Source organism: Pteropus medius, unplaced genomic scaffold (assembly GCF_902729225.1).
Source record: "Pteropus medius unplaced genomic scaffold, Ma_sr-lr_union100, whole genome shotgun sequence".
NCBI lineage: Eukaryota > Metazoa > Chordata > Mammalia > Chiroptera > Pteropodidae > Pteropus > Pteropus medius.
The window spans coordinates 5,617,049-5,638,444 of NW_024352784.1; the positions used below are offsets into that span (position 1 = coordinate 5,617,049).

Consider the following 21,396-nt stretch of genomic DNA (forward strand, 5'->3'; position numbering starts at 1 on the left):
CTTCCTTCCTTCCTTCCTTCCTTCCTTCCTTCCTTCCTTCCTTCCTTCCTTCCTTCCTTCCTTCCTTCCTTCCTTCCTTCCGTTTTTTATGGTGACATTGGTTAACAAAATCTAATAACTTTCAGCCATATACTTTAACAGTAAGGTATATATATGTTTACACTGTGCATTCACCTCCCATAGTTAGATTTCTTTTTGTCACCACATATTTGACCCCCTTTACCCCGTCTACCTCCCCACTCCCCGCTACCCTCTGGTAACCACTAGTCTATTGTCCATGACCATGAGTCTCTTGTTTGTTTGTCTTGTTCATTTGTTTAAATGGCTGCCTTTTCAGGTGGTGTAATTTGAAGGCTAGGAAGGTCCTCTAACTCTTGCTCTTTAGGCTTTACGGCCTAAAATTACATCATGAAGAGATACCTTCATCTGATTTATTTCCGCAAGCACCTCCTTGTAAGAGGCTGTATTTTTTCCATTATTGAGTCTTCTAAAAATTAGTTTTATTGCTTTTTTATTGAGATGCAGCATACATTATAGTAAAGGGCGCAAATAATAGCCTGATGACTTTTCAAAGGGAACAGATCAGTATAACCAGATCAAGAACTAGAACATTATCAGCACCTTTTGTTCTCCCTCTCGTTACTTCTTCCTCCCAAAGAGAACCACTGTCTTGACTTCTAGCACCACAGATTAATTCTGCTAGTTTTTGAACTTTTATATGGCATATACTCTTTTGCTTAGCATAATATTTGTAAAATTCATCCATATCGTTGCATGTAGTAGTCCATTAACCTTAAAACCTTTCAGTGGCCCCATATCTCATATAGAGTAAAGGACTGCCTCCTGGCAAGGCATAAAAGGTCTTTCAGTTTAGTCCCTTGTTTATCTCTCCAGCTTTGTGTCCTGTCACTCTGGTGTTGTGTGTTCCAGCAGTTGCCTTAGTTGCCTGACCACACCTTGCTATTTCACACCTCTGAGCCCTTGTTTATCATGTTCGCTTTGCCTGGAATTCCTTATTTTAACCTGGTGAAATCCTGTTTGTCCTTTAAAAGCCAAGTTGCACAGCCTCTGTGATGTCTCTCCCCTGTTCCTTCAAGGTTTATTATTCCCTCCTGTGCATCATTCTGTTATTGAACTTTTTATGAAATTATTTAAATAGAGGTTTGAATCCAACAATAGATTGGAGGTACTTTGAGGGCATTGTTTATATGTTGGTTCTTAATAATTGCTTATTAGGTACTGAATAAATAAATACATTACCATATGAAGCTGTATTAATGATTAGAACATATGCTCCTTTTAGTGGCTATAATAAATAAGCAGAGAAATTTTAAAAATACCAGTATCACCCCTGTTGTGTTAATTGGAATGTCTTCTTGGTTCACTTAAGTTTGCAATTTAAAATATTTTTGAGGTCTTTAGTTTTTAAAAACAAAATGATTTACAAAACCTAATTGAAAACAAGTTAGAGTCATCTTAAGGCAAGTTTTCTTTTCCATCAACAGAATCCGACATGGCGGAGTCTTGATTTTGGAATAATGCCGGTCCGTCTTGATACATCTGTGTCCTGTTTCGTGGTGAAGATATGGGGCGGAAAGGAGGATGTCTACCAGCTGTTGATTGAATGGAAAGTCTGTTTGGATGGGCTGAAATACTTGGGTCAGCAGGTAATTTTTAGGCTGAAGTTTCGAGTAGTTGTCTTCTGTACATTAACCTCTCTAACTTTTCTGTTGATTCTTCTGATTCTACGTTTCCTATTATAAAGAGAGACTTTTTATGATTGTTTACTTAATTGTAGAAATTCGAGTTGTTACCAAGTTTAAAAAGTAACCTTTAACTGAAGAAATTTATGAAGAAGAACCCTAAGCTGCTAATTTAGAACCATTTTTTTTTTTTTAGTAGGAAAGAATATGCTTTCTTATATAGCACAAGGCTTCTTCTGTCTTATTGGACATTGCCCTCTAGAATTTGAAAATTAAGTTGAAAATAAGGAACAAGGAACATACTATTAAATACCTTCTCTTATGACCAGCAGAGTTAGATTATTCTAGAAATAAGAAGAGTCATTGTTTATTGAGCATGGGCATGACAAATGCCTGGCTTATGTATTGCTACTCATCAACCATGAGTGATGTAACTAAGCGATCATAGCACTCATCTAGCTGAGCTCAGAAGTAGCTCCATAATCCTTTGTAATACAGTGTTCCAGGATGCAACTAGCAATACATCAGCACTACATATGAAAGGAAACCTATTTGCCATCTCTTGATATAGGTTATTAACAATTAATGTTTATAGCAACCTTGTAAAGGTTGATAGTAATTGCCCTTATTTTCCAGATGGGAAAATTGAACTTCAGGGAATTTAAGAAACTGCTCAAGCTCATAGTGCTAGGTGGAGCTAGGATTTAAATCCATACTTGGCTGATTTAAAAATTCCTTCTCTTTGTGCTGTAGCACACTGGTACAGCACACTGGTCCTTGGTAACCACCCACTCCACCGTGGAGTGCACGCCATTTCTATTTTGTGATACTTGTGGGACTAACTGTTAAGGGTAAGCCTAAAATGTTAGTCACATCTGCAGACATTCCTGATGTTTCTTAATATTTATTCAATATATACTTATTGGTATGTTCCTTTTATGGAAACAATTCTACATATTTTTGGGGGGAAGAGGATTAAAAAAAAATCTCTGCCCTTATTTTACTCACCATACTTTGTGTTCTTCTGTAGTTACTAGAACAATGCATATAATAGACATTTTCCTTAGCTAAATTCTAGCCTGCTACAAATTCTTAATCTTTTTATTTTTGTATTTTTACTCTATTTTAGGGATGGTCTTAATTAAAACATAAAATAAAGACTTCTGGCTTAGGCCTTTCTCTGCTCCTTCAGGACCAGGCATGTGTTGCCTTTGGGCTAGTCAGCTGGAGTCTGTACTGAAGCATTTACCCTGTCTGTCTCCCCACATGCCGTGTTGGCTCTCTGTGGGTAGACCATGATATTAAGAACTTATTTATTTTTCTTTTGAAAGTATCTACATTTTGTGGAAGATACTGCTAAACATTAGAGTTGCAGGGCCGCAGGCTTATAGGAGAGTCTTTGGCCAGAGAAAATGGCCTTCATCATGCTTTTCAACTCACACATTCCTTAGGTGGTAGTCTTCTTAAAGTACCCAACTGTGCATATGTCTAACCTGCCCTAATTTCAGAGAGTCAACGTTCAGGTGTCTTTTTACAAAGTTGATTATGCCAATATAACAGAGATCAAGAGAAAGAAAACTTGTTTTTAAAGCCAATTAGAAACTTAATATCATTATAGAAAGTGAAAACTCACCTATGTATTAAATAGGCATAACAAATAACATGCTACTAGAAAATCAGATAAAATAGAATTACAGATTTTTAGAGGAAAGCAAGACTAAGATGTATCAGGATAATAGCCAGAATTATTGAGGTTCATTGATCTGCTTTCTACCAGGCATTGTTCTTAATGTTAAGGATCCGGAGATGAGTAAGTCATGATTCCTAGATCCTGTAAACTGACGATTGATGAATTCCTACCTAGAGAGCTATGGGAGTTCACGGAAGAGGTATTTAGACAAGCCTAGATAGAGGCAAGAAAGACTGATTTTGCAATGAAATGTTTCTTACAAGTTAGGTTCCTTGACATATAATTTACATACAATATAGTTCACTCTTTTAAAATGAACAGTTCAATGAGTTTGAAAAATATGTAAAGTTGAGTAACCACCGCACAATGAATAAAGCTGCTATGAATATTTAAATATAGATCTTTGTGTTGACATATGTTGTCATTTCTCTTGAGAAAATGCCCTGGAATGGAATTTCTAGGCCTAATGTTAAATGTATGTTGAAATTTATAAGAAAAGCCAAACTGTTTTCCAAAATGACTACCATTCTGCATTCTAATGGGTTTGAAGTAGTATCTCATTGTGAATTTATTTTGAATTTTCATAATGATGAAAAATTATGTTGAGCATTAAGAAAATGTTTATTTGCCATCAGCTTCTCTTGTTCTTGCTCTCTCTTGTGAAATATTTATGCAGAAATTTTGCCCATTTTTAATTTTGTTGTTTGAATTCTCATTATTGAGTTATAAAAGTTCTGTATGTATTCTGAATGAGTCAGTCCTTTATAAGATATGTATTTTCTAAATATTTTCTGCCAATCTGTGGCTGGTCTTTTCATTTTTTTAAGTGTCATTCAAAAAATAGAAGTTTTCAAATGTTAAAGTACACTATATCAGTTTTTTTGTTTCTTTTTATCTTTGTTTTTTCTTTTGTCTTCTCCAAGATATCTTTGCCTAATCCAAACTTCCTCCTATGAAGTTTTCTTCTAGAAATTTTATCATTTTAGGTTTTATGTTTATGTCTATGATCCATTTTGAATTAACTTTGATATGAAGTGCAAGGTTTATTCTTTTACAGATAGATGAACATTCATTCCTGCACTCTGTTGTAAAGGCTATTATTTCCCCCATTGAATTACCTTGTTTTTTTTTGAAAATCTGTTGTTGAAAATCATTTGTGTAGGTTTATTTCTGGACTCTGTTCTATCTCACTAATCTACACGTCTGTCTCTGTGCCAGTATCATAGTATCTTGATTACTGAAGTTTTATACAGTTTTGAATTCAGGTAATGTGAATCTTCCAACTTTGTTCTCTTTTCAGAGTTGTTCTGGCTCTTCTGGATATTTTACCTTTACATATACACTTTAAAATTAGTCAATTTCTATCAAAATCCTGCTAGGATTTTGATAGGTGTTGAATCTAAGAAAATGTGAGGGAACTCAAATATTGAATAATTTTTTAATCTGCAGACATGATATCTCCATTTGTGAACACATTCTTTGATTTCACTCATCAGTTTTTTTGTAGCATACAGTATACAGATGTTGTACATATTTTGTTAGATTTGTAGCTATAGATTCCATGTTTATTGATGCTAATTTAAATGGTATTTCTTTTAAGAATATTCCTTTTTCCAAAGTTTATTGCTATTATATAGAAACATTTCTGTATTGATTTTTTATTCTATGATCTTACTAAACTCACTCATTATATCTAGTAATTGTTTGGTGTGGGTATTTTTTTTGTACATTGCTGTATAGGCAGTATGTTGTCTGTGAATACAGACAGTTTAGTCTTCCTTACTAAAGTGTATGTCTTTCTTTTTCTTATCTTATTTCACTGGTTAAGATCTCAGTATAGTATTAAATAGAAATGAGTAGAGTGGCCATCCTTGTTTTGTTGCTGATATTGGGAGAAGTATTGTCTTTCATTATTAAGTACATTAGCTGTAAATTTTGTAGACACTTTATAGGTTGAGGAAGTTTTCTTCATTTGTAATGGATTTGATTTGCTAATATTTCATTAAGGCTTTTTTCATTTATGTCCATGAGAGATATTGATCTATTTTTCTTGGAATGTCCTTGTATGGTTTAGTATCAGATTAATGCTGGTCTCATAAAATGGATTGGGAAGTGTCTACTCTTTTATTTTTATGGTGAATTTGTGTAGAGTTGTTATTTATTTCACAAATGTTTGACAGAATTCTTTAGTGAAGCCATCTGGGTTATAGAATTTCTTTGTGGGATGTTTTAGAAGTATGACTTAAATTACTTTATTAGATATGGGGTTATTCAGGTTATCTTTGTTTTTGTAAGAGAGCTTTGAAAGATTGCCTTCCAAAGAATTTGTCAATTTCACCCAAGATTTCAAATTTATCGCTATAAAAATGTCTGTAATATTCCCATATCCTTTTTTTAAATTTATTTTTTTAATTGAAGAAATGATTTAAAATTTTTTCCCCATCTACCTCCCTTCTCCCCCCCTCCTTTTAATGTATGTAGAATATATGATGATTCTTTCCACTTTCTTCTTTGTTATTAGTAATTTCTGCCTTCTCTTTCCCGTGATCACTCGACTAGAGATTTACTAATTTTATTAGCTTTTCAAAGAACTAGTGTTTGGTCTCATTGAATATCTTTATTGTTACTGTTTCACAGTTTTTGATTTCTGCTTTCATCTTTATTACTTTCTTCCTTTTGCTTTCTTTGGGTTTAATTTGCTCTTCTTTGCTGGTTTCTTCATGTAGGATCCTGGATTACTGATTTGAGACTTCTCTTGGCTAAAATAACATTTAATAAATTCTCCTCTAAGCGTTGCTTTAGCTGTGACCCACAATTTGATATTGCATTTTCATTTTTCATTCAATTAAAAGTATTTTCTAATTTCCTTTTATTTCTTCTTGACCCAAGGGTTATTTAGAAGTATGTTGTTTAATTTTCAAACATTTGCGGATTTTCCAGATATCTTTCTTTTGTTGATTTCTACTTTAATTCTGTTGAGTTTACAGAAAATAGATTTCAGTCCTTTTAACTTTTTGGAGATTTATTTTATGGCCCAGAATATATGGTCTGTATTGGTGAATGTTTTATGTACATGTGATATGTATTCTGCTGTCATTGAATGGAATATTTTACAAATGTCAATTAGATTAAGTTGGTTGATAGTCCTACGTGAATTTTGAATGATACTTGGAATTAGCTGTAGAAAAGATGGGAATAGGCACAGAAGTATGACATTACAGAGCATAATCTAACCCATTCATTTTTACTTGAGGAAACTAGGGCCCAGAGTGATGATGCAACTTGTCCAAAGTCATATACTTGTTTGTGCCAGAACTACAAATAAAACCCAATTTCCTGAATAGCCTTTAGAGATAATAGAGTTAATCAGGATGTTTTCCCTAGAAGTCATGAACTAAGCTGGTCCTGACTTAGATTTTGATGACAGAGAGACAAAAAGGTTTGAAAACCTAGTTTTAGGCTATTGCTTAAATTTACTTCATATTAAATTTACTCTGTTGGTAGTGTCCCCCACCAACCACTAGTTTAATGGTATATTTTTTTCTAATTTTAAAAGGAGTACACATTCTTTGTGGACAGTTTGGAAGATTTTATAAAGCAGTCTTTTATCCGCCTAGGTATATGTGTATATAAAATATTTTATGTTTGTAAAATTTCAGGTCGCTTCTAATCTTGAAACTGATTTCTTAATACTTTCTTTTTTCTCTCATAAAAGGAAGTACTTCTTGAGACTGATTTATAGTTTTCATTGTGAATTTATTATTTCAGACTCATATTTTGTTGGTAGTGTATTCAGTTAAGTAGATATTGTAGGTAAACAGGAAACATGTGATTAATTTTGCTTTAGTAATAAAGGTAGGAGATATGGAAGTCAAATGAGTGTTCACAGGAATATTCTGCTGCTGGCTTTGGCTATTCTGTCTGTAGGAAGAGAAAGAAGGGATTGAATATTCTATTCTGGTAATCCTTGTCTTTCCCCTCTTGAACCCTCACTTAATCCTTCACTGCAAAAGCAATTAAAAAAATTTTTAAGCCCCAACTCTTTCTGATCAAGCACCTAAATCTATTTTCTCTTTTCACAATTGGATACTTTATACTATTTTGAGTTATTTTTTAAATCTCAGTTCTTCAATTTTAAAGATTTAATCTGTCCACTTATTAGGTGAAGTTTAATTTGAGGAGGCACTGACTGAAGCTCAGATCAGTTGCATTTGAAAGACAGTGGTATGCAGACTTTAATCAAGTAGACATTTAAAGACTTTGGGGATTAGATGTTATCTTTAAACTGTCTCTTTGAAAATAGAGAATATTAATCTTTTTTTTTTTTTTCCTAGGGCTTTATATTTTTAAAAGTACTGGATTGTGTTTTCTTTGAGATGAGAGACTATGATACGCCTCTGAATCCCCTGTACTTCAGGAATAGCCTTTTCGTAAAAACCTCAAGAAGTATTTGTGGAAAATATGTGTGAATAATGATGCCTCTGATCTCATGTGATGGTTTTGTGAGGTCTTTGACTAAAGCAGGAAACTCTCAGTTGATTACCTGGTCTGGTGATAGTGATTTGTGTTCTGCTGACTTGTCAGATACAACAGCCTGTTTTTCAGCACTGAAGTGTTCTGTCGTAACTGTTGCTCTCTGATCATATTAAAACTTGATTGGAATGAGAAGAACTAATAGTATGTTTTCCTCCTCTCTTAGATTCATGCCCGCAACCAAAATGAAATAATTTTTGGGTTGAATGATGGCTACTATGGTGCTCCATTTGAACATAAGGTAAGAGGATTTTCCTAGTGCTATGAGTTTTATTTAGTGCAGGTGTGCCTTGACTTATAGGGTAAAATGCACTGTGTAAACAGAATCATGTTTTTTAAGTATCATTGTAAGTTTGTTGTTTAGTGTGGCTTAGGATGAATGCCTTTATTTTGTAACCACCCCAATTCATTTTTTCTAAATCCAGATAATCTTCGTTTTCCTAAAAGAATATCTGAACTGTTTTTTCTTATTCTACATAATTCTTTGGGGGTTAAGAAGGAATGGTGAATTTTGATTAAATACAAAACAGTTTTATTAAATGTTTCAGAAAGCTTTTACGACTTTCAGTACATTTAAGAAATTATGAGTCAAATAATGTCATAGTCAGCACTATCTCTATATCTAAAGGCTATTAGAGAGAGGAGAGGGAAGAGAATCCATATTTACTAAGTATCTAATGTCTGTGGTCCTATGCCAGGTGATTCATGTTCTTTATCCCACTTACTAATAGCCACAAACCAATGGAGTGAGTGCTTTATATTATTTGTTCTTAGTGATCAGGCTGCTTACCTATCACAGTTCTCGAGACATGGTATTCTTGAGTGTCTTAAATGCTGTTGCTAGAATGCTCCATTCATTCCACAGCTATTTATTGAGCACCTGCTGAATGTCAGCCACTGTGCTCTTAGTGCTAAGGGTACAATGGTGAGCGAATGGATATTTTCCTATTGCCATGGAGTGTATGGAAGAGACAAACACTGATAAAGGAACCTAACAGATAAATATATAAATACAAATGGTGGTAAGTGCTATAAAAGCATGTAATTAGGACCTCATTACCTATTCTAGTGGTTCAAGAAAGATCGTCTTGGGGACTTGATTTTTAAGGTTACAGTCCAGAGGATGAGAGGAAATGAACTATGTGGAGGGAGTCGGGGCTGAATAAAGAGCACATTCCAGGCAGAGAAGGGTAACATGTTGGAAAGCCATGTAGTGGAAGGGGACATGGTACATTTTAGGGACTGAAGGAAGGTCAGAGTGATGAGGGAGAGTGATACAGATGAGGCTGGGGAGGTAGGGAAGGACCACGCCATACATAATCTTTTATGGGATTTTATCCTAATAGCAGAGGAGTGTGTTGAAGGATTTTTAGCCTGGCAGTGATACATATTTGTGATTTAGTAATTTCACTTGCTGCAGTAGGTACTGATTGTAAAAGAGACAGAATATATGTGGGAAGATAGTAAGGAGGATCTTGCAGTATATCGGCTAAGAGGTGCTGATACTTTGGAACAATAGGGTTATCGTAGAATAGAGAGAAGATGGATATAAGAAAGTTTTAGGAGGTAAAATCGTTAGGACTTGGTATGGTTTGAATTAAAGGTATAAAGAAAAAGGAGGTGTTAGGGAGGACTTTTGGGTTTCTGGCTTGGGTGAAGTAACTGAGTGGAAAAAGGTTCTAAACTGAGAAAACTAAGGGGTACTTGAAGACGACTAGGTTTATGGTGGAGGCAGATCGTGAGTTGAAATTTGATTGTAGACTTTGAGATGCCTTTGAGATATCCATGTGTAGATGTTAGGCATTTGGATATATGAGTCTGGAGTTCAGAGGAGAAAAGTGAGTTAGAGATATAAGTATGGGGCTAATGGCAAATAGTCACTGAAGTCATGAGTACAGATAAGTTAGATTAAGGACAGGCTGCACAGTGAAAAAAAAGGGGCTTAGTCACCAATTTTTGATGACTTCTAACTTTAAGTCCAAATAGAAGGGGAGCCATTGGAAAAGGTAACTGAGAAGGAGTGGTGAAGATAAAGAAGGAAAAGAGAGTGAAGTCTCTTATAGACTCCCAGAGGCCAGAGGAAGAGAAGTTTTTGTTTTGTTTTGTCCTGTTTTGTTTTTGAGGGGGAAAGAGTGGTCAAATAAGATGAAAACTGAAAATTGCTCATTGCATTTGGCATAATGGAAGCTAAGGTCTCGTTGACTTCTTCAAAACTCAGCTCAAGCTCTGATAAGCTTTTCTTCTCTCTTTATTTTAAAGTCCTCACCTTCTGAGATCCAAAAGTATAGCAACACCTTATGTATACCTTTGACATAACTCTCATAACTTTCTTCCTTTCTAGTCTGTAAGCTTTTAAGGACAGATTTCTGTATATAATTTTGAATTCCTAGTACCTATCACAGTTCTTGAGACATGGTATTTGCTTTTTCAAAATGTTCGATTTGATGAGAGAATTGTGGGACTGCTACTGGTGTTGTTTGTAACATCTCATTTACAGGGTTAACCATCATTTAAGTTTCTCCTGCAACTGGTAACCATATAGTACAATGTCTGGCCCATAGGAGTGATAATACTAATGGCTAGTACCTATTGAATGTTACCGTGTATCAAACGCTGTTTTAAGAACTTTATATCTATTATTGTATTTAATCTCCCTAAGAATCCTATAGCCAAATATAATAGTAATTGAAGTTTTGGGTAGGCCAATAATTTACCCCTTCCGTTTCCTCCTGAATTTGGAACAAGTTTAGAAATAAGAGAGATGTTAGACAAATAGAGATCAGAATATTGGCTTTATTACTGATAAAACTAATTGGCAAATGTGGCTTAAATTCCGCAACTAAAAGAACTTCTTTCCAAATTGAACTCCTCTCCCCAAGCAAAACAAAACCAAACCCAAAACTCAAAACCACTACCAAAAAAAAAAAACCCAACAAGCAAAACTGGGATCTTCCCCTTGCAGGGACAAAGCCTGATCCTCCATGCCCAAAACAGAATTTATATGTGTTTTAGATAGGCTGCTCCTGAATGGGAGAGGAGCAGAAAGAACTGAGGCAGTCAAGCTAAGTTTCATATTCCAAGCTCAACAATCAGATAAGTCATTTGGTTGTTCTGGGGAGGAGTGAGTGAAGGGCACAGAAAAACTAGAAATGTTCTTTTTAGACTTTCTCCTCTGGGAACTGGAGTAGGAAGTTTTTCTGGAAACTTATGTGTCAGGCACTATTCTCAATGCTTTACACATTTTACCTTATTTAAACCTCACAATTGTCCCTGTATAGAAGAGGAAGCTGGCACAGAGAAGTTAGTCACTTCCCCAAGATTACATAGCTACTAAATAGCAGAGCTGAGATTCAAGACCAAATGGTCAATATTTATTGAATATAATTGTCATAAGTGGTACATTTTATTCTGTAGTCCTTCAGTTAATGTGTTTCGTTATTTGTAAGTCTCACTTATCTTGCCCCTGCACCAGTTTTCAAATAAATACCTGACATAAAGCACACCCCTCCCCCCCACTTTTTTTTTAAGAAAGCAGAGTTTCCAGTCAGGATGGCATTGTAAGTGCACACTTTGAGGCCCTTTGCTGCACCAGAGAAAAAGCAGTGATTGTTGAAATCAGAGAAATTTAAAGAGGGCCTACCTTGCTAATGCAAAGAAACAAAAAGCAAGATGTAAACATCTTTGAAACAGAAATGGACAGAAGCAGAAGCTTTGGGTGAAATATTTGCCCCTCTGGGCAAAATTAATGTCTGATGAGCACTAAAAGCCTAGCTAGAGCTCTCTCTAAGACATCTTAGAGAAACTGCAGATCTTTAAGTATAATTTTAAAAGGGAAAATCTTAAAAGCTAGTGGAAAGGAAATATTACATGAATTAGGCAGACAGCCAGCTTCTCATGTGACCGTTGGGGCCCATCGGAGTTCGATGTCGCCCCAATGGTAGCGGGGAGGGAGAGGGATAACTACAGCGGCCCAAAAGTGTAGTTAGCATTTTCCCTAGGTTCTTCCTCAAATGAAGGCAGTGAAGAATCACAGGTCACTGAGATTTAATAGTTTTATTAAAAGTATATTTTAGGAAGACAAAGAATGCCCCAAGGAGGCACATAGTCCCAGCACTCTAACCAACACAAAGACCACTAAAAAGAGAACCGAGAAGAGCAAAAAGGAGGGCCCAGAAGTGGGCTTTTAGCACCCAGGAAATTACAAGGGTTTTAGGAGCTCCGTGCCAAGAACTGGGGCAGATATATATATGTAGATATATAATATATATCTATATATATTATTAGTTGAGGTAAAACACATATATTCCAGAAGAGCTCCAGTTTATATGGCTTTAGTTTGAAAAATTGTTTTTGATATTAGTTATTTGTGTCTTGCAGATAACACAGGTGAATTATAGCAAACCTTAAATAATTTGAAGAACACCTAAGGAATAGGTATTTTTTTTTAATGTTTGGGGATTGTGGAGAAGCAGAAAGAACACTCTTGTAGCTTGAAGTTGGGGTAGATGGAGGTTGGTGAGTAAGGCAAGGTGTCCAGAAGAGATGTTTTCTGGGTGGATTTAACTGCTAGGGTGGCAGTTGGGGGAACAGGGAGGATAAGAGGCTGGTGGGCCAGCTTTTTATAAACTGGAATAAACTGGAATCCAATAAACTGGAATCTTTTCAAATCCAAGTTCAGGAATTTTGCCTTTAATATAGACATAGAAGATTATCTTTACTCAAATTTCCTTCTGGCAACTACTCTCCTTTCTGGGAGGATGCTGATAGCTACCTGGGTGCATGCACGCTCCTAGTGGTTAAGAATATGGGTTTTGGAGTCACATAGATGTGAGTTTATTTCCAGGCACTTCTGCTGCTTACCGAAGAGAGATATTGGACAAATTAAGTCATCTCTGAGTTTGTTTTTTCATCTGTAAAAGGAGATAACAGTTTCTACCTCATCATAAATTGTTTTGAGAATTAAAGGTGCTAATGTATATTATAAGCCTGAGTAGAGTTCAGTAATAAATGAAATCTACTACTCACTAAGTTCTAAACCCTATGATAAAAGGGATTGTATCTCTGATGTTTACTCTTATGTCAGCATTGTCTCCCTTGCACAGTGGCTGCCATGTAGTGCGTGCTCAATAAAAATTTGTTAATGAACACAGGTGAATACTTGCTATGTTTTGGACTATCATAGCAATAGTTGAGATTAAAATCTTGAAGGGATATGCTTTTTCTCTCTCACACCCTATTTTACCACAGCCCCAACTTCGGGAGTTTTATTTTTATGTAACTCATACTGTTATAATAACTGAGTTTTGTGTTAAAGTACAAAAAGCATTAGATTGGTAAGAATTCCTTTCTCAGACTAAAAACTGTAGCAGCAGTGTCTTCAGAGTCCAGTAGGTGGCAATGCTTTCTCATTTTAATGGAAAAAAATTAGAGCAGGAGTAGAATCCAACAAAAAAGGATCACATCTTTTTGGAATGAAATTCTCAGGAGATTGAAATAGCAATTTGGTGATTAATTTCACAAATGCTGCCCCAAAACATCTTAAGTACATAGTCAAGCTGAGATTAAAGATTTCGAGACAACAGTAAATTTCATGGTCTAAGAGCCAGTACAAATGAAAACTCATTTTATATTTTTCAAGGCTTACTTTTTGGAAAGTAGAAAGCCTGAATTCTAATCCCAGTTTTGTTCTGGTACTGACTGTATTCCTTGAGCAAATCACTTAACCTCTCTTAGTTTTAGGTTCCTTATCTCAAAAGTAAGAATATCCTAATTAGCAGATTAACATTAGAGGGAATACTGGAGTTATCTAGCTCAGTGCCCTTATTTGATGAATGAAGAAACTCAGGCTCAGGGAGCCTATCGAGCTCTTGAACTGGACATGGCAAGTTTCATGCTATAGATGATAACTTAGACATAGCTATAATAATATCATATATATGTAATATATAATAGAATAAAATCACTAATACTTACTTTTATAGCTCTTTTACCTTTAAAGATTTGTCTGTAAATTATTTCACTCCATCTTTACAACAGCCTGTGAACAAGGTAGAGCATATATTATTAGTAGTTTTAGCAGTAATAGTAGTAGTAGGAAGAGGAGGAGGAGAAGCAGGCATCTGATATACAGTACTGGGGAATAAATGAATGGCCAAGATATCAAGAGGAGTTAGTGGCAGAACCAGGATTAGAACACATCTCTTTATTTCTAGATAAGCACTTTCTTCATTATACCATGTCACCTGTATAAAAGTGACAGATAGATGATTTTTATCATTTAATTTCTTTTTGAGGTTTCCTCCATCATTTAACTTGATTAACTTTTATTGTGATTAAAAGCTCTTAAAGATATCCTCTTTAACTTATAGCAACTCAGGTGGGCAACTATTAGTATTTTTATTTTCAGGAAAAGGATGCTGAAACCTAGAGAAAGAGATTTCCATTTAGTTAACTTTATGGAATGGAGAAATTAAAAAGATGGCTACTTCCTCTTGCTAGTCAAATTAATGGATGCTAAGTTGTTTCCAATGCAGGTTCCACTTAGTACACAAGTAGAATGTTCAGAAGTGGGGATTAAGTGTCCCAAATAGCTATGTTTTAACAACAGAGAAAGGGCTATTGTATAATTTCTGTCCAGGTCTCAAGGAAAAATTGGAAAACTTACAAAAATAGCTCATTTCTACACATATCCTATTCAGCCTGCCCCACCCCCCCTTACAAATTACAAGAAACAAAGACTAGATAAATCCTCAGGGACAGTTCTTAATAGTTGCCTGCTTTATTATAAAACATCTAAGTTTCTGAGCTCAGATTACATCTTGGGTAAAACTTTGTTTCTGAATTATTTGATTTGGTGTGATATCCTAGTTACAGTATTACACCAAGTAGGTATAGAGCTTTTGAAAACTACTATTGCTAATTTTCATTTTCTGAGTACCTACTTCAGACACTATGCCAGCTACTTTACATATTTTTATTTAATCTGTATAACAACTCCATGAGGTAATTGTCCTCATTTTATAGGTAAAATACCTAGAAGAGAACATTAAACTACTGACCCAAGGTTACATAACTAATAAGGTAGCAGATCTATGATTCAAACCTAGGTCTGACTAATTCAAAGACCTTTTCTCTTAACCATTAATACTGCGTGGCATCTCTGCATTTCTTCCAAATTCATATAGCATGTCAAAGTACCACGTCTCTATCTTTAGATTTAATCAGAGATATCCACTACTTGCTTTGTGAGAATAAAATGATAAAGTACATGAGAAAGTGCTTTGAATAGTATAAAGTGCGGTACTGCACAGACTTTGGGTATTTGTTATTGTGGAGTGGGCATGTAATGCCCACTGAAGTCCACAAAAGTTCAACCCACTGAAGTACACAAAAGTTCCATACATTAGTCACTATATTTGGCTTCCCTCTAAGTCTCTCTCCCCCTTCTCTTGGATCAAATTAACTTCTGACAGATGTTTGGAAAATTGTCTTATCCTGTAATTCATATTTATAAATCCTTCTGCTGCAGTGTGGTCTTCATTCTCTCTCTTCATTGAAGCCAGAGAAGAATCTGGGAAAATGCCACGTTTCCTGTTATGAATTTGGAGGCTCTTCTCTTCTTAGCATAATTTTTGAGCTTTTCAAAGTTTTAATACTAGAAAATTCAAAGCTAAGCATGGTTCTTTGTATAGTTATTTTAGATTCTTGTAAAGTAAATAGAAACAGAGTTCTAAACTCATCCTTGCTAGGGGATTCAGAGAGTTTAAAATTTTTTGTTTAAAATTTTAAAAACACTAGTTTTTTTTTTTCTACTATTCTCTCTTAGATTCATGATGAAAAAACATTCTTGACCTTCCCTCACTTCCTGTAGTTTTGGTTTAAACTGTTTGTTCTTCTGCAAAGCTGAGGATTCTTTCTTTTATCTAAAATCTCTTTGCTAATGCTAGTTAACATGATATCATTGTTGCCTTTTCTTCTTTCATTTCTCTCTTCTCTCGCAGTTATAGTAATTTGTATATACATCTTTCCCTTCTTTGAGTGTAAGCTCCTTCAGTACTCAGGTTATGTCTTACTTTATAGCCCCAGGATTTAGCACAGATTTTGCTTGGTAAATATTTTGTATGAGTGGATGAAGTCTACTAGGATCACATGATTCCTATCTCTATTCTAAAATATACTTTTCACTTAAAGGATGGCTACTTTAGCAGAGTCACTTTCAGTCCTCTCATCAGGGAGTTTCATTAATGACTCTTAGTCCACTTTATACCTGAAGTTTGTGACTATGATTATTTTTTGAGGGTTGTTTGAAAGACTGAAGTATGAACAAGAATCTCTTCATTCCTGTTGACTTTAATTAAAAAAAAGGAATTGATTTTAGTTTCAGGATCTGTATACCTTTCCTTAATAACACTATTCTTATTTCTCATTGGTTTTCACCTTTTGAGGGAGAAGAAAACATCTTCTGTTGCCTCAAACCTAGACCAAATCTGGGGAAGTATACATATTCAACTCCAATTCAGTGTCTAAGAAGAGGTCTTGCCTCTCATCCTTAATAGCTCAGCATCTGGACTTTGTCAGAGTTCAGAGGCGGAGTCTGTCCAAGGCTTGAAGGTGCTTGACAGAGATACTTGCACAATTTTTCTGAGTTTTAACTTGGCTGACGCATAAAAGTGTGTTAATGTCCAAGTGAACATATACACATAGGAACACAGGCTCTATTGATTCATTAGGTAGCTATTTTAGGAGTAGTTGTACAAATAAATACTATATTTTTAAAAAGTATACACATTGCATCTGAAATGTGCTCAACTAGTAGAACGATCCATGGTTTTCTTTTTTCTTGCCCATAGTAATTTCTTATTCTACGTAAGTAGAAGAAGGAATGTTTACAAAGCTCACTTACAGTTTTAAGAATAACATCTAGAACACTGACAGTCCTGCTAGGGAAAGCTTTTGGTGGAGCCTGTACTTTATTTGTCCTCAGCCTTCCACCTGGCTTTCTGTCTTCTCATTAACATATTGTATGAGATCCCTCCCAAGCCTACCTCTCCAGTCTGTATTTTCATATATCTAGACTTGTGTCAAATTGTTTCAGAGACACAACACTTACAAGTCTCAAACTGAGCTCATTTCCCCTCCCCCTTTCAAAAAAGCCCCCTCCTTCTGTTGGATTCCTTAGTTCAGTGAATGATGGTACTGCTATCCATCTACTTTCTCAACTTAGAACAGGGGAGTCATCCTGATACCTCCTCCCCCTGCTAAATATCTACTTCTTTCCTGGTTCTTGATGTTGTAGCCAGATTTATCTTGCTTACATGCTGATCATGTACCTCCTTTATTCAGATCATTTCAGAATAATTAATGAATGACTTGTAAGACCTTGCTGTGATTTGCTTCCGGATTTCTAAGCATCTCACCCATAACACTTTCTTATGCTAAAATTTATCCACCTCAGTTTTAGCTTAGATCTTATTTTCATAGAATGGTTTCCTGTGAATACCCGCTAAGTCCAGTTTAGGTAGCCCTCTGATGTTCTCTCAGAGCACCTTGCATTTCGTTTTCCTTGTGACTGACCCTTATCTTGTTATATTCTGAATGCCTATTTGCTCTTCTTTTTTTCTTATTAGAATGTAAGCTATGTTAGGGCAGAAACAGTGTGTCTTCATCATTAATTTATCCTTAGTACTTAGCATTGTGCCTGGCATATGGTAATACTTTAATAAATATTTGTTGAATGAGTGAATGAAGCTTCTGTAGCATTAGATCATTAAAAATTCTATTGGGATACACTACTTGGTTGTCTTCAGTTGCTTAGCTTGCTACTCAGAATTCTAGTTCTCTATGTTTAAGTAGTTTCTGACCATTTCTACATAGATACCTGTCATTTGTAAATTATTTATACTTTATATGAAACTCTTTTTCTCTCCAGACTTGCTTTCCCTTCCAATTTTCCACATTTTTATTAACTATTTTCCCATTTATCCAGGCCTCAAATCTTGTAGTTAGGTTTGATTGATTTCTTTTATCCACTCTATTCAGTCACTAGACTTTTTTGACTCCTTTGAAATAACTTATGTCCATGACTGCTTTTCCGTCTCCTTTGCCATAATCCAAGCTCAGACGGGCACCCCCCAGAGGACTGATTACTGCACTGGTTTTCTAGTGGGCCTATGGACTCTAGTCTCTTTGTATCCACTCTGTCTTCTTCACCACTGCCTGATTAATCTTCCTAAAGCATACTTTTACTTGGGTGATATAGAGTAACTTCTCATTGTTTGCTACATGTGTCCAAATCTCTGATCCTGATTTACTGCTCTTCATCAGCCTATATTCAGTCAGTGATGTAGTACTTTTGTTTCTATAGATACTTTTATCTCATCCCTCCCCCTCCTTACCCTACTCACCCCTCCCCCTTCCCTGTCTGTCTTTTTTCTTAGTTTGAGCTCTCATTACCTTTAGTAAGTGTGGATTTTTTAGAATAGTCTCCAAATTGGTATTTGGACATTCTGCATCCTCCAATTCATCGTATTTGTCATTACCAGAGTAACCTTCTTTATGTGTAATTCTGATCATTACCATACAGTGTCAGAAATCTTTCATGAGTTCTTGCTGACCAAAGGTTGTCTTTGCTTTTTAGCATGCCATTCAAGGCTTTCTGTGCGCTGGTTCTCCCAACCTACTTATTCAACCTTATCTCCCCCTCTGTTTCCCTCTTCAGGGTTCCAAGTAATTTCCATATCACTGAAGCTGAGCAGATTGGACCACTATTTAATTTTCTCTGAATGCAGCTTGTGTTTTCCCACTGTCATGTTTTGGCTAAAGGTGTTCAGTGTGTGTGGGACTTTCCTTCACTGCCATTCAGTTTTTCAGTGCTTCTTAATCTATCCCAAATACTGCCACCCCTTGCAAACTTTGATGTTCCTGCTTCTACTAGATGGAATCTTTACTGCATTAGAATTCCTATAGCTTTTTAAAAAGACCTTTCTTATGCCACCTTTGCATTTTGACTTCACTTGGAACCTTAACTGGGTCATATGCTTTTATAAGGATGGTAGCAATCACCTGACACCCTCTATGTATTAAGTGTTTACTAAACACTGAAATGAGTAAGTATATGTATAATAACTGTGCTTTATAATCAGTTATCTTGTCAATTTGATTGTTTCAGCATAACTTATAGTATTAATAAAGGACAGTCTTATGATGGTTATGGCAGCTAAAAACTCAAGATGTACAGTAACATGTTTTAAAGGTTGACTCATCTAGTGATCACTAGCGGTTAGCAAACTACAGTCCCGCATGTGTTTTTGTGTGCCCTGAGAGCTAAGAATCATTTTTACATGTGTAAAGAATTCGAAGGAAAAAACAAAGAACATGTGGCAGAGATGACACGTGGCTTGCAAAACCTAAAATATTTACTATCTGGCCACTGACCGGGAAAGTTTGTTTACTGCTGATCTAGAAACACACCTGATCATCTGCCTAGAATTGCCCCTGCTATTGGATATGTGAAATTATCTGCTTTTTTGAACAGTTTAATAGATACTCACCCAGACCAGTGCCTGTTCCTTTCCTTGAAAAAGAATGGTTAGGCCTGGCTTCAGAAGAATTTTGAGTGACATGTGAATCTCTGGGCTCTTTGGCTCTTGGCAGTATCTCACAGAGATAACCAGATACAAATGAGCCATTTCTTTCCATTATAATCCTTCGTCAGAGGTCTGTCAGGATTGCACATCTGGTGAAGTTAGATGTCATTCAGAACAAGGCTCTTAGCGTATTTCAAGAATGATAATTGCTAAGTGGCAGTTGAAGCAGAAGGGTTTAATAATGTCCTTAAGTTGCCTTAAATGTACATGGACCCAGAATTTTAGAACTGGAAAAGGTCTTAGAGATCAAGTAGAGCATGGTCATTAAAAACATGGCCTGTGGAACCAGACTGCATGGCTCTTCTACTTAATCTTCTCTGTGGCTCAGTTTCCTCACCTTTAAAGTGGGGATAATAATAGTATCTGTTTCACAGGGTTGTGTGAGTATTAAATACTCTACCCTTAGCATATTAACGTTTAAGTATTAATATTAACATGGAAAACCACTGCTTGGCATACTGTAAATGCTCATAAATGTTTCCCTTGTGTCTGTTGCTGTCACTTAAAAAATGTTATTAGTAGTAGTCTAATCTCATTTTATAGTTAAAGAAACTGAGGCCTAGAGGAGTTAAGTAATTTTCCTCACTTCCAGGATAGGTAGAGTGGATTAAAACCTTTCATTTAAATGCTCTTTCCCTGCTATAATATGTTGCTTTTAGTTGTGTTATTAGTGGATGTGGATGAGTTTTTAATAGGAAAAAAATGTTTGGCAGCTTTTTGCATTAAATAAGAAAAGTTAAGTGGAATGTCATAATCATTTCTCCTGAGAATCTTAAATCTACTTTTAGTGTCTTTAATTATTTTGGATTTTGTAGCTTTTGAAAGACAATCTCTTGTCTCTGTCCTCTATATCCTCATCTGCCCTCGTGATATATAGATTATTTCATAGCTATCTCTTTACTGAGATGAAAGGAATTCACATAACATAAAATTAACCATTGGTATGTTCAGAATGTTGTGCAACTGCCACCACCTCTATCAAGTTGCATAACATTTTCATCACCCAAAAAGAAAATCTCATACCCATTAAATATTCACACTCCATTTTGCCCTCCCCAACTCCCTGGCAAACACCAGTCTGCTTCTGTCTCTTGGATTTACCTGTTTTGAATATTTCATGTAAGTAGAATCATACAATATGTAACCTTTTGTATCTGGCTGCTTTCACTTAGCAGAATGTTTTTGAGGTGTATCCATGTGTAGTATGTGTCAGTATTTCTTTTCATGGCTGAATAATAGCCCATTGTATGAATATGCCATATTTTGTTTATCTATATGTTGATGGATGTTTGAATTGTTTCTACCTTTTGGCTATTATGAATAGTGCTGCTATGAACATTTGTGTACAGATGTTCGTCTTAGTACCTGTTTTCACTTCTTTTGGGTATATACCTGCAAGTGGAATTGCTGGGTCTATGGTAATTCTGTTTAACTTTTTTAGGGATTGCCAAACCTTTTTTCACAATGGCTGACCATTTTACATTCCCAGCAGCAATATACAAGGGTTCTAATTGTTCCAATCCTTATCAACATTTCTTTTCTTCTTTTTTTCCCCTAATTTTTAAAATCAATCCTTCCTTCCTTCCTTCCTTCCTTCCTTCCTTCCTTCCTTCCTTCCTTCCTTCTCCTCCCTCCCTCCTCCTCTCCCTCCCTTCCCTCCCCATCTATCTTTCTATTCTACTATCCTAGTGGGTATGAAGTAGTGTCTCATTGTGGTTTTTCATAGTGACCAATGATGTTGAGCATCTGTTCATGTTCTTGTTGGCTATTTGTATATCTTTTTTGGAGAAATGTCTCTTTAAGTTCTTTGCCCATTTTTTAATTG

General features: G+C 35.5%; 1 protein-coding gene across 2 annotated transcripts in view; it reads left to right on the plus strand.

The window, feature by feature from the left end:
• The window catches only part of UVRAG (UV radiation resistance associated), a 254,987-nt gene that overhangs the window by 39,108 nt on the left and 194,483 nt on the right, over positions 1 to 21,396 (plus strand). For both annotated transcript variants that reach the window (XM_039848085.1, XM_039848086.1), the window contains 2 exons: positions 1,506 to 1,667; positions 8,093 to 8,167. In XM_039848085.1, the coding sequence (XP_039704019.1) occupies positions 1,506 to 1,667; positions 8,093 to 8,167 (237 nt within the window). The remainder of the gene's footprint in view (positions 1 to 1,505; positions 1,668 to 8,092; positions 8,168 to 21,396) is intronic.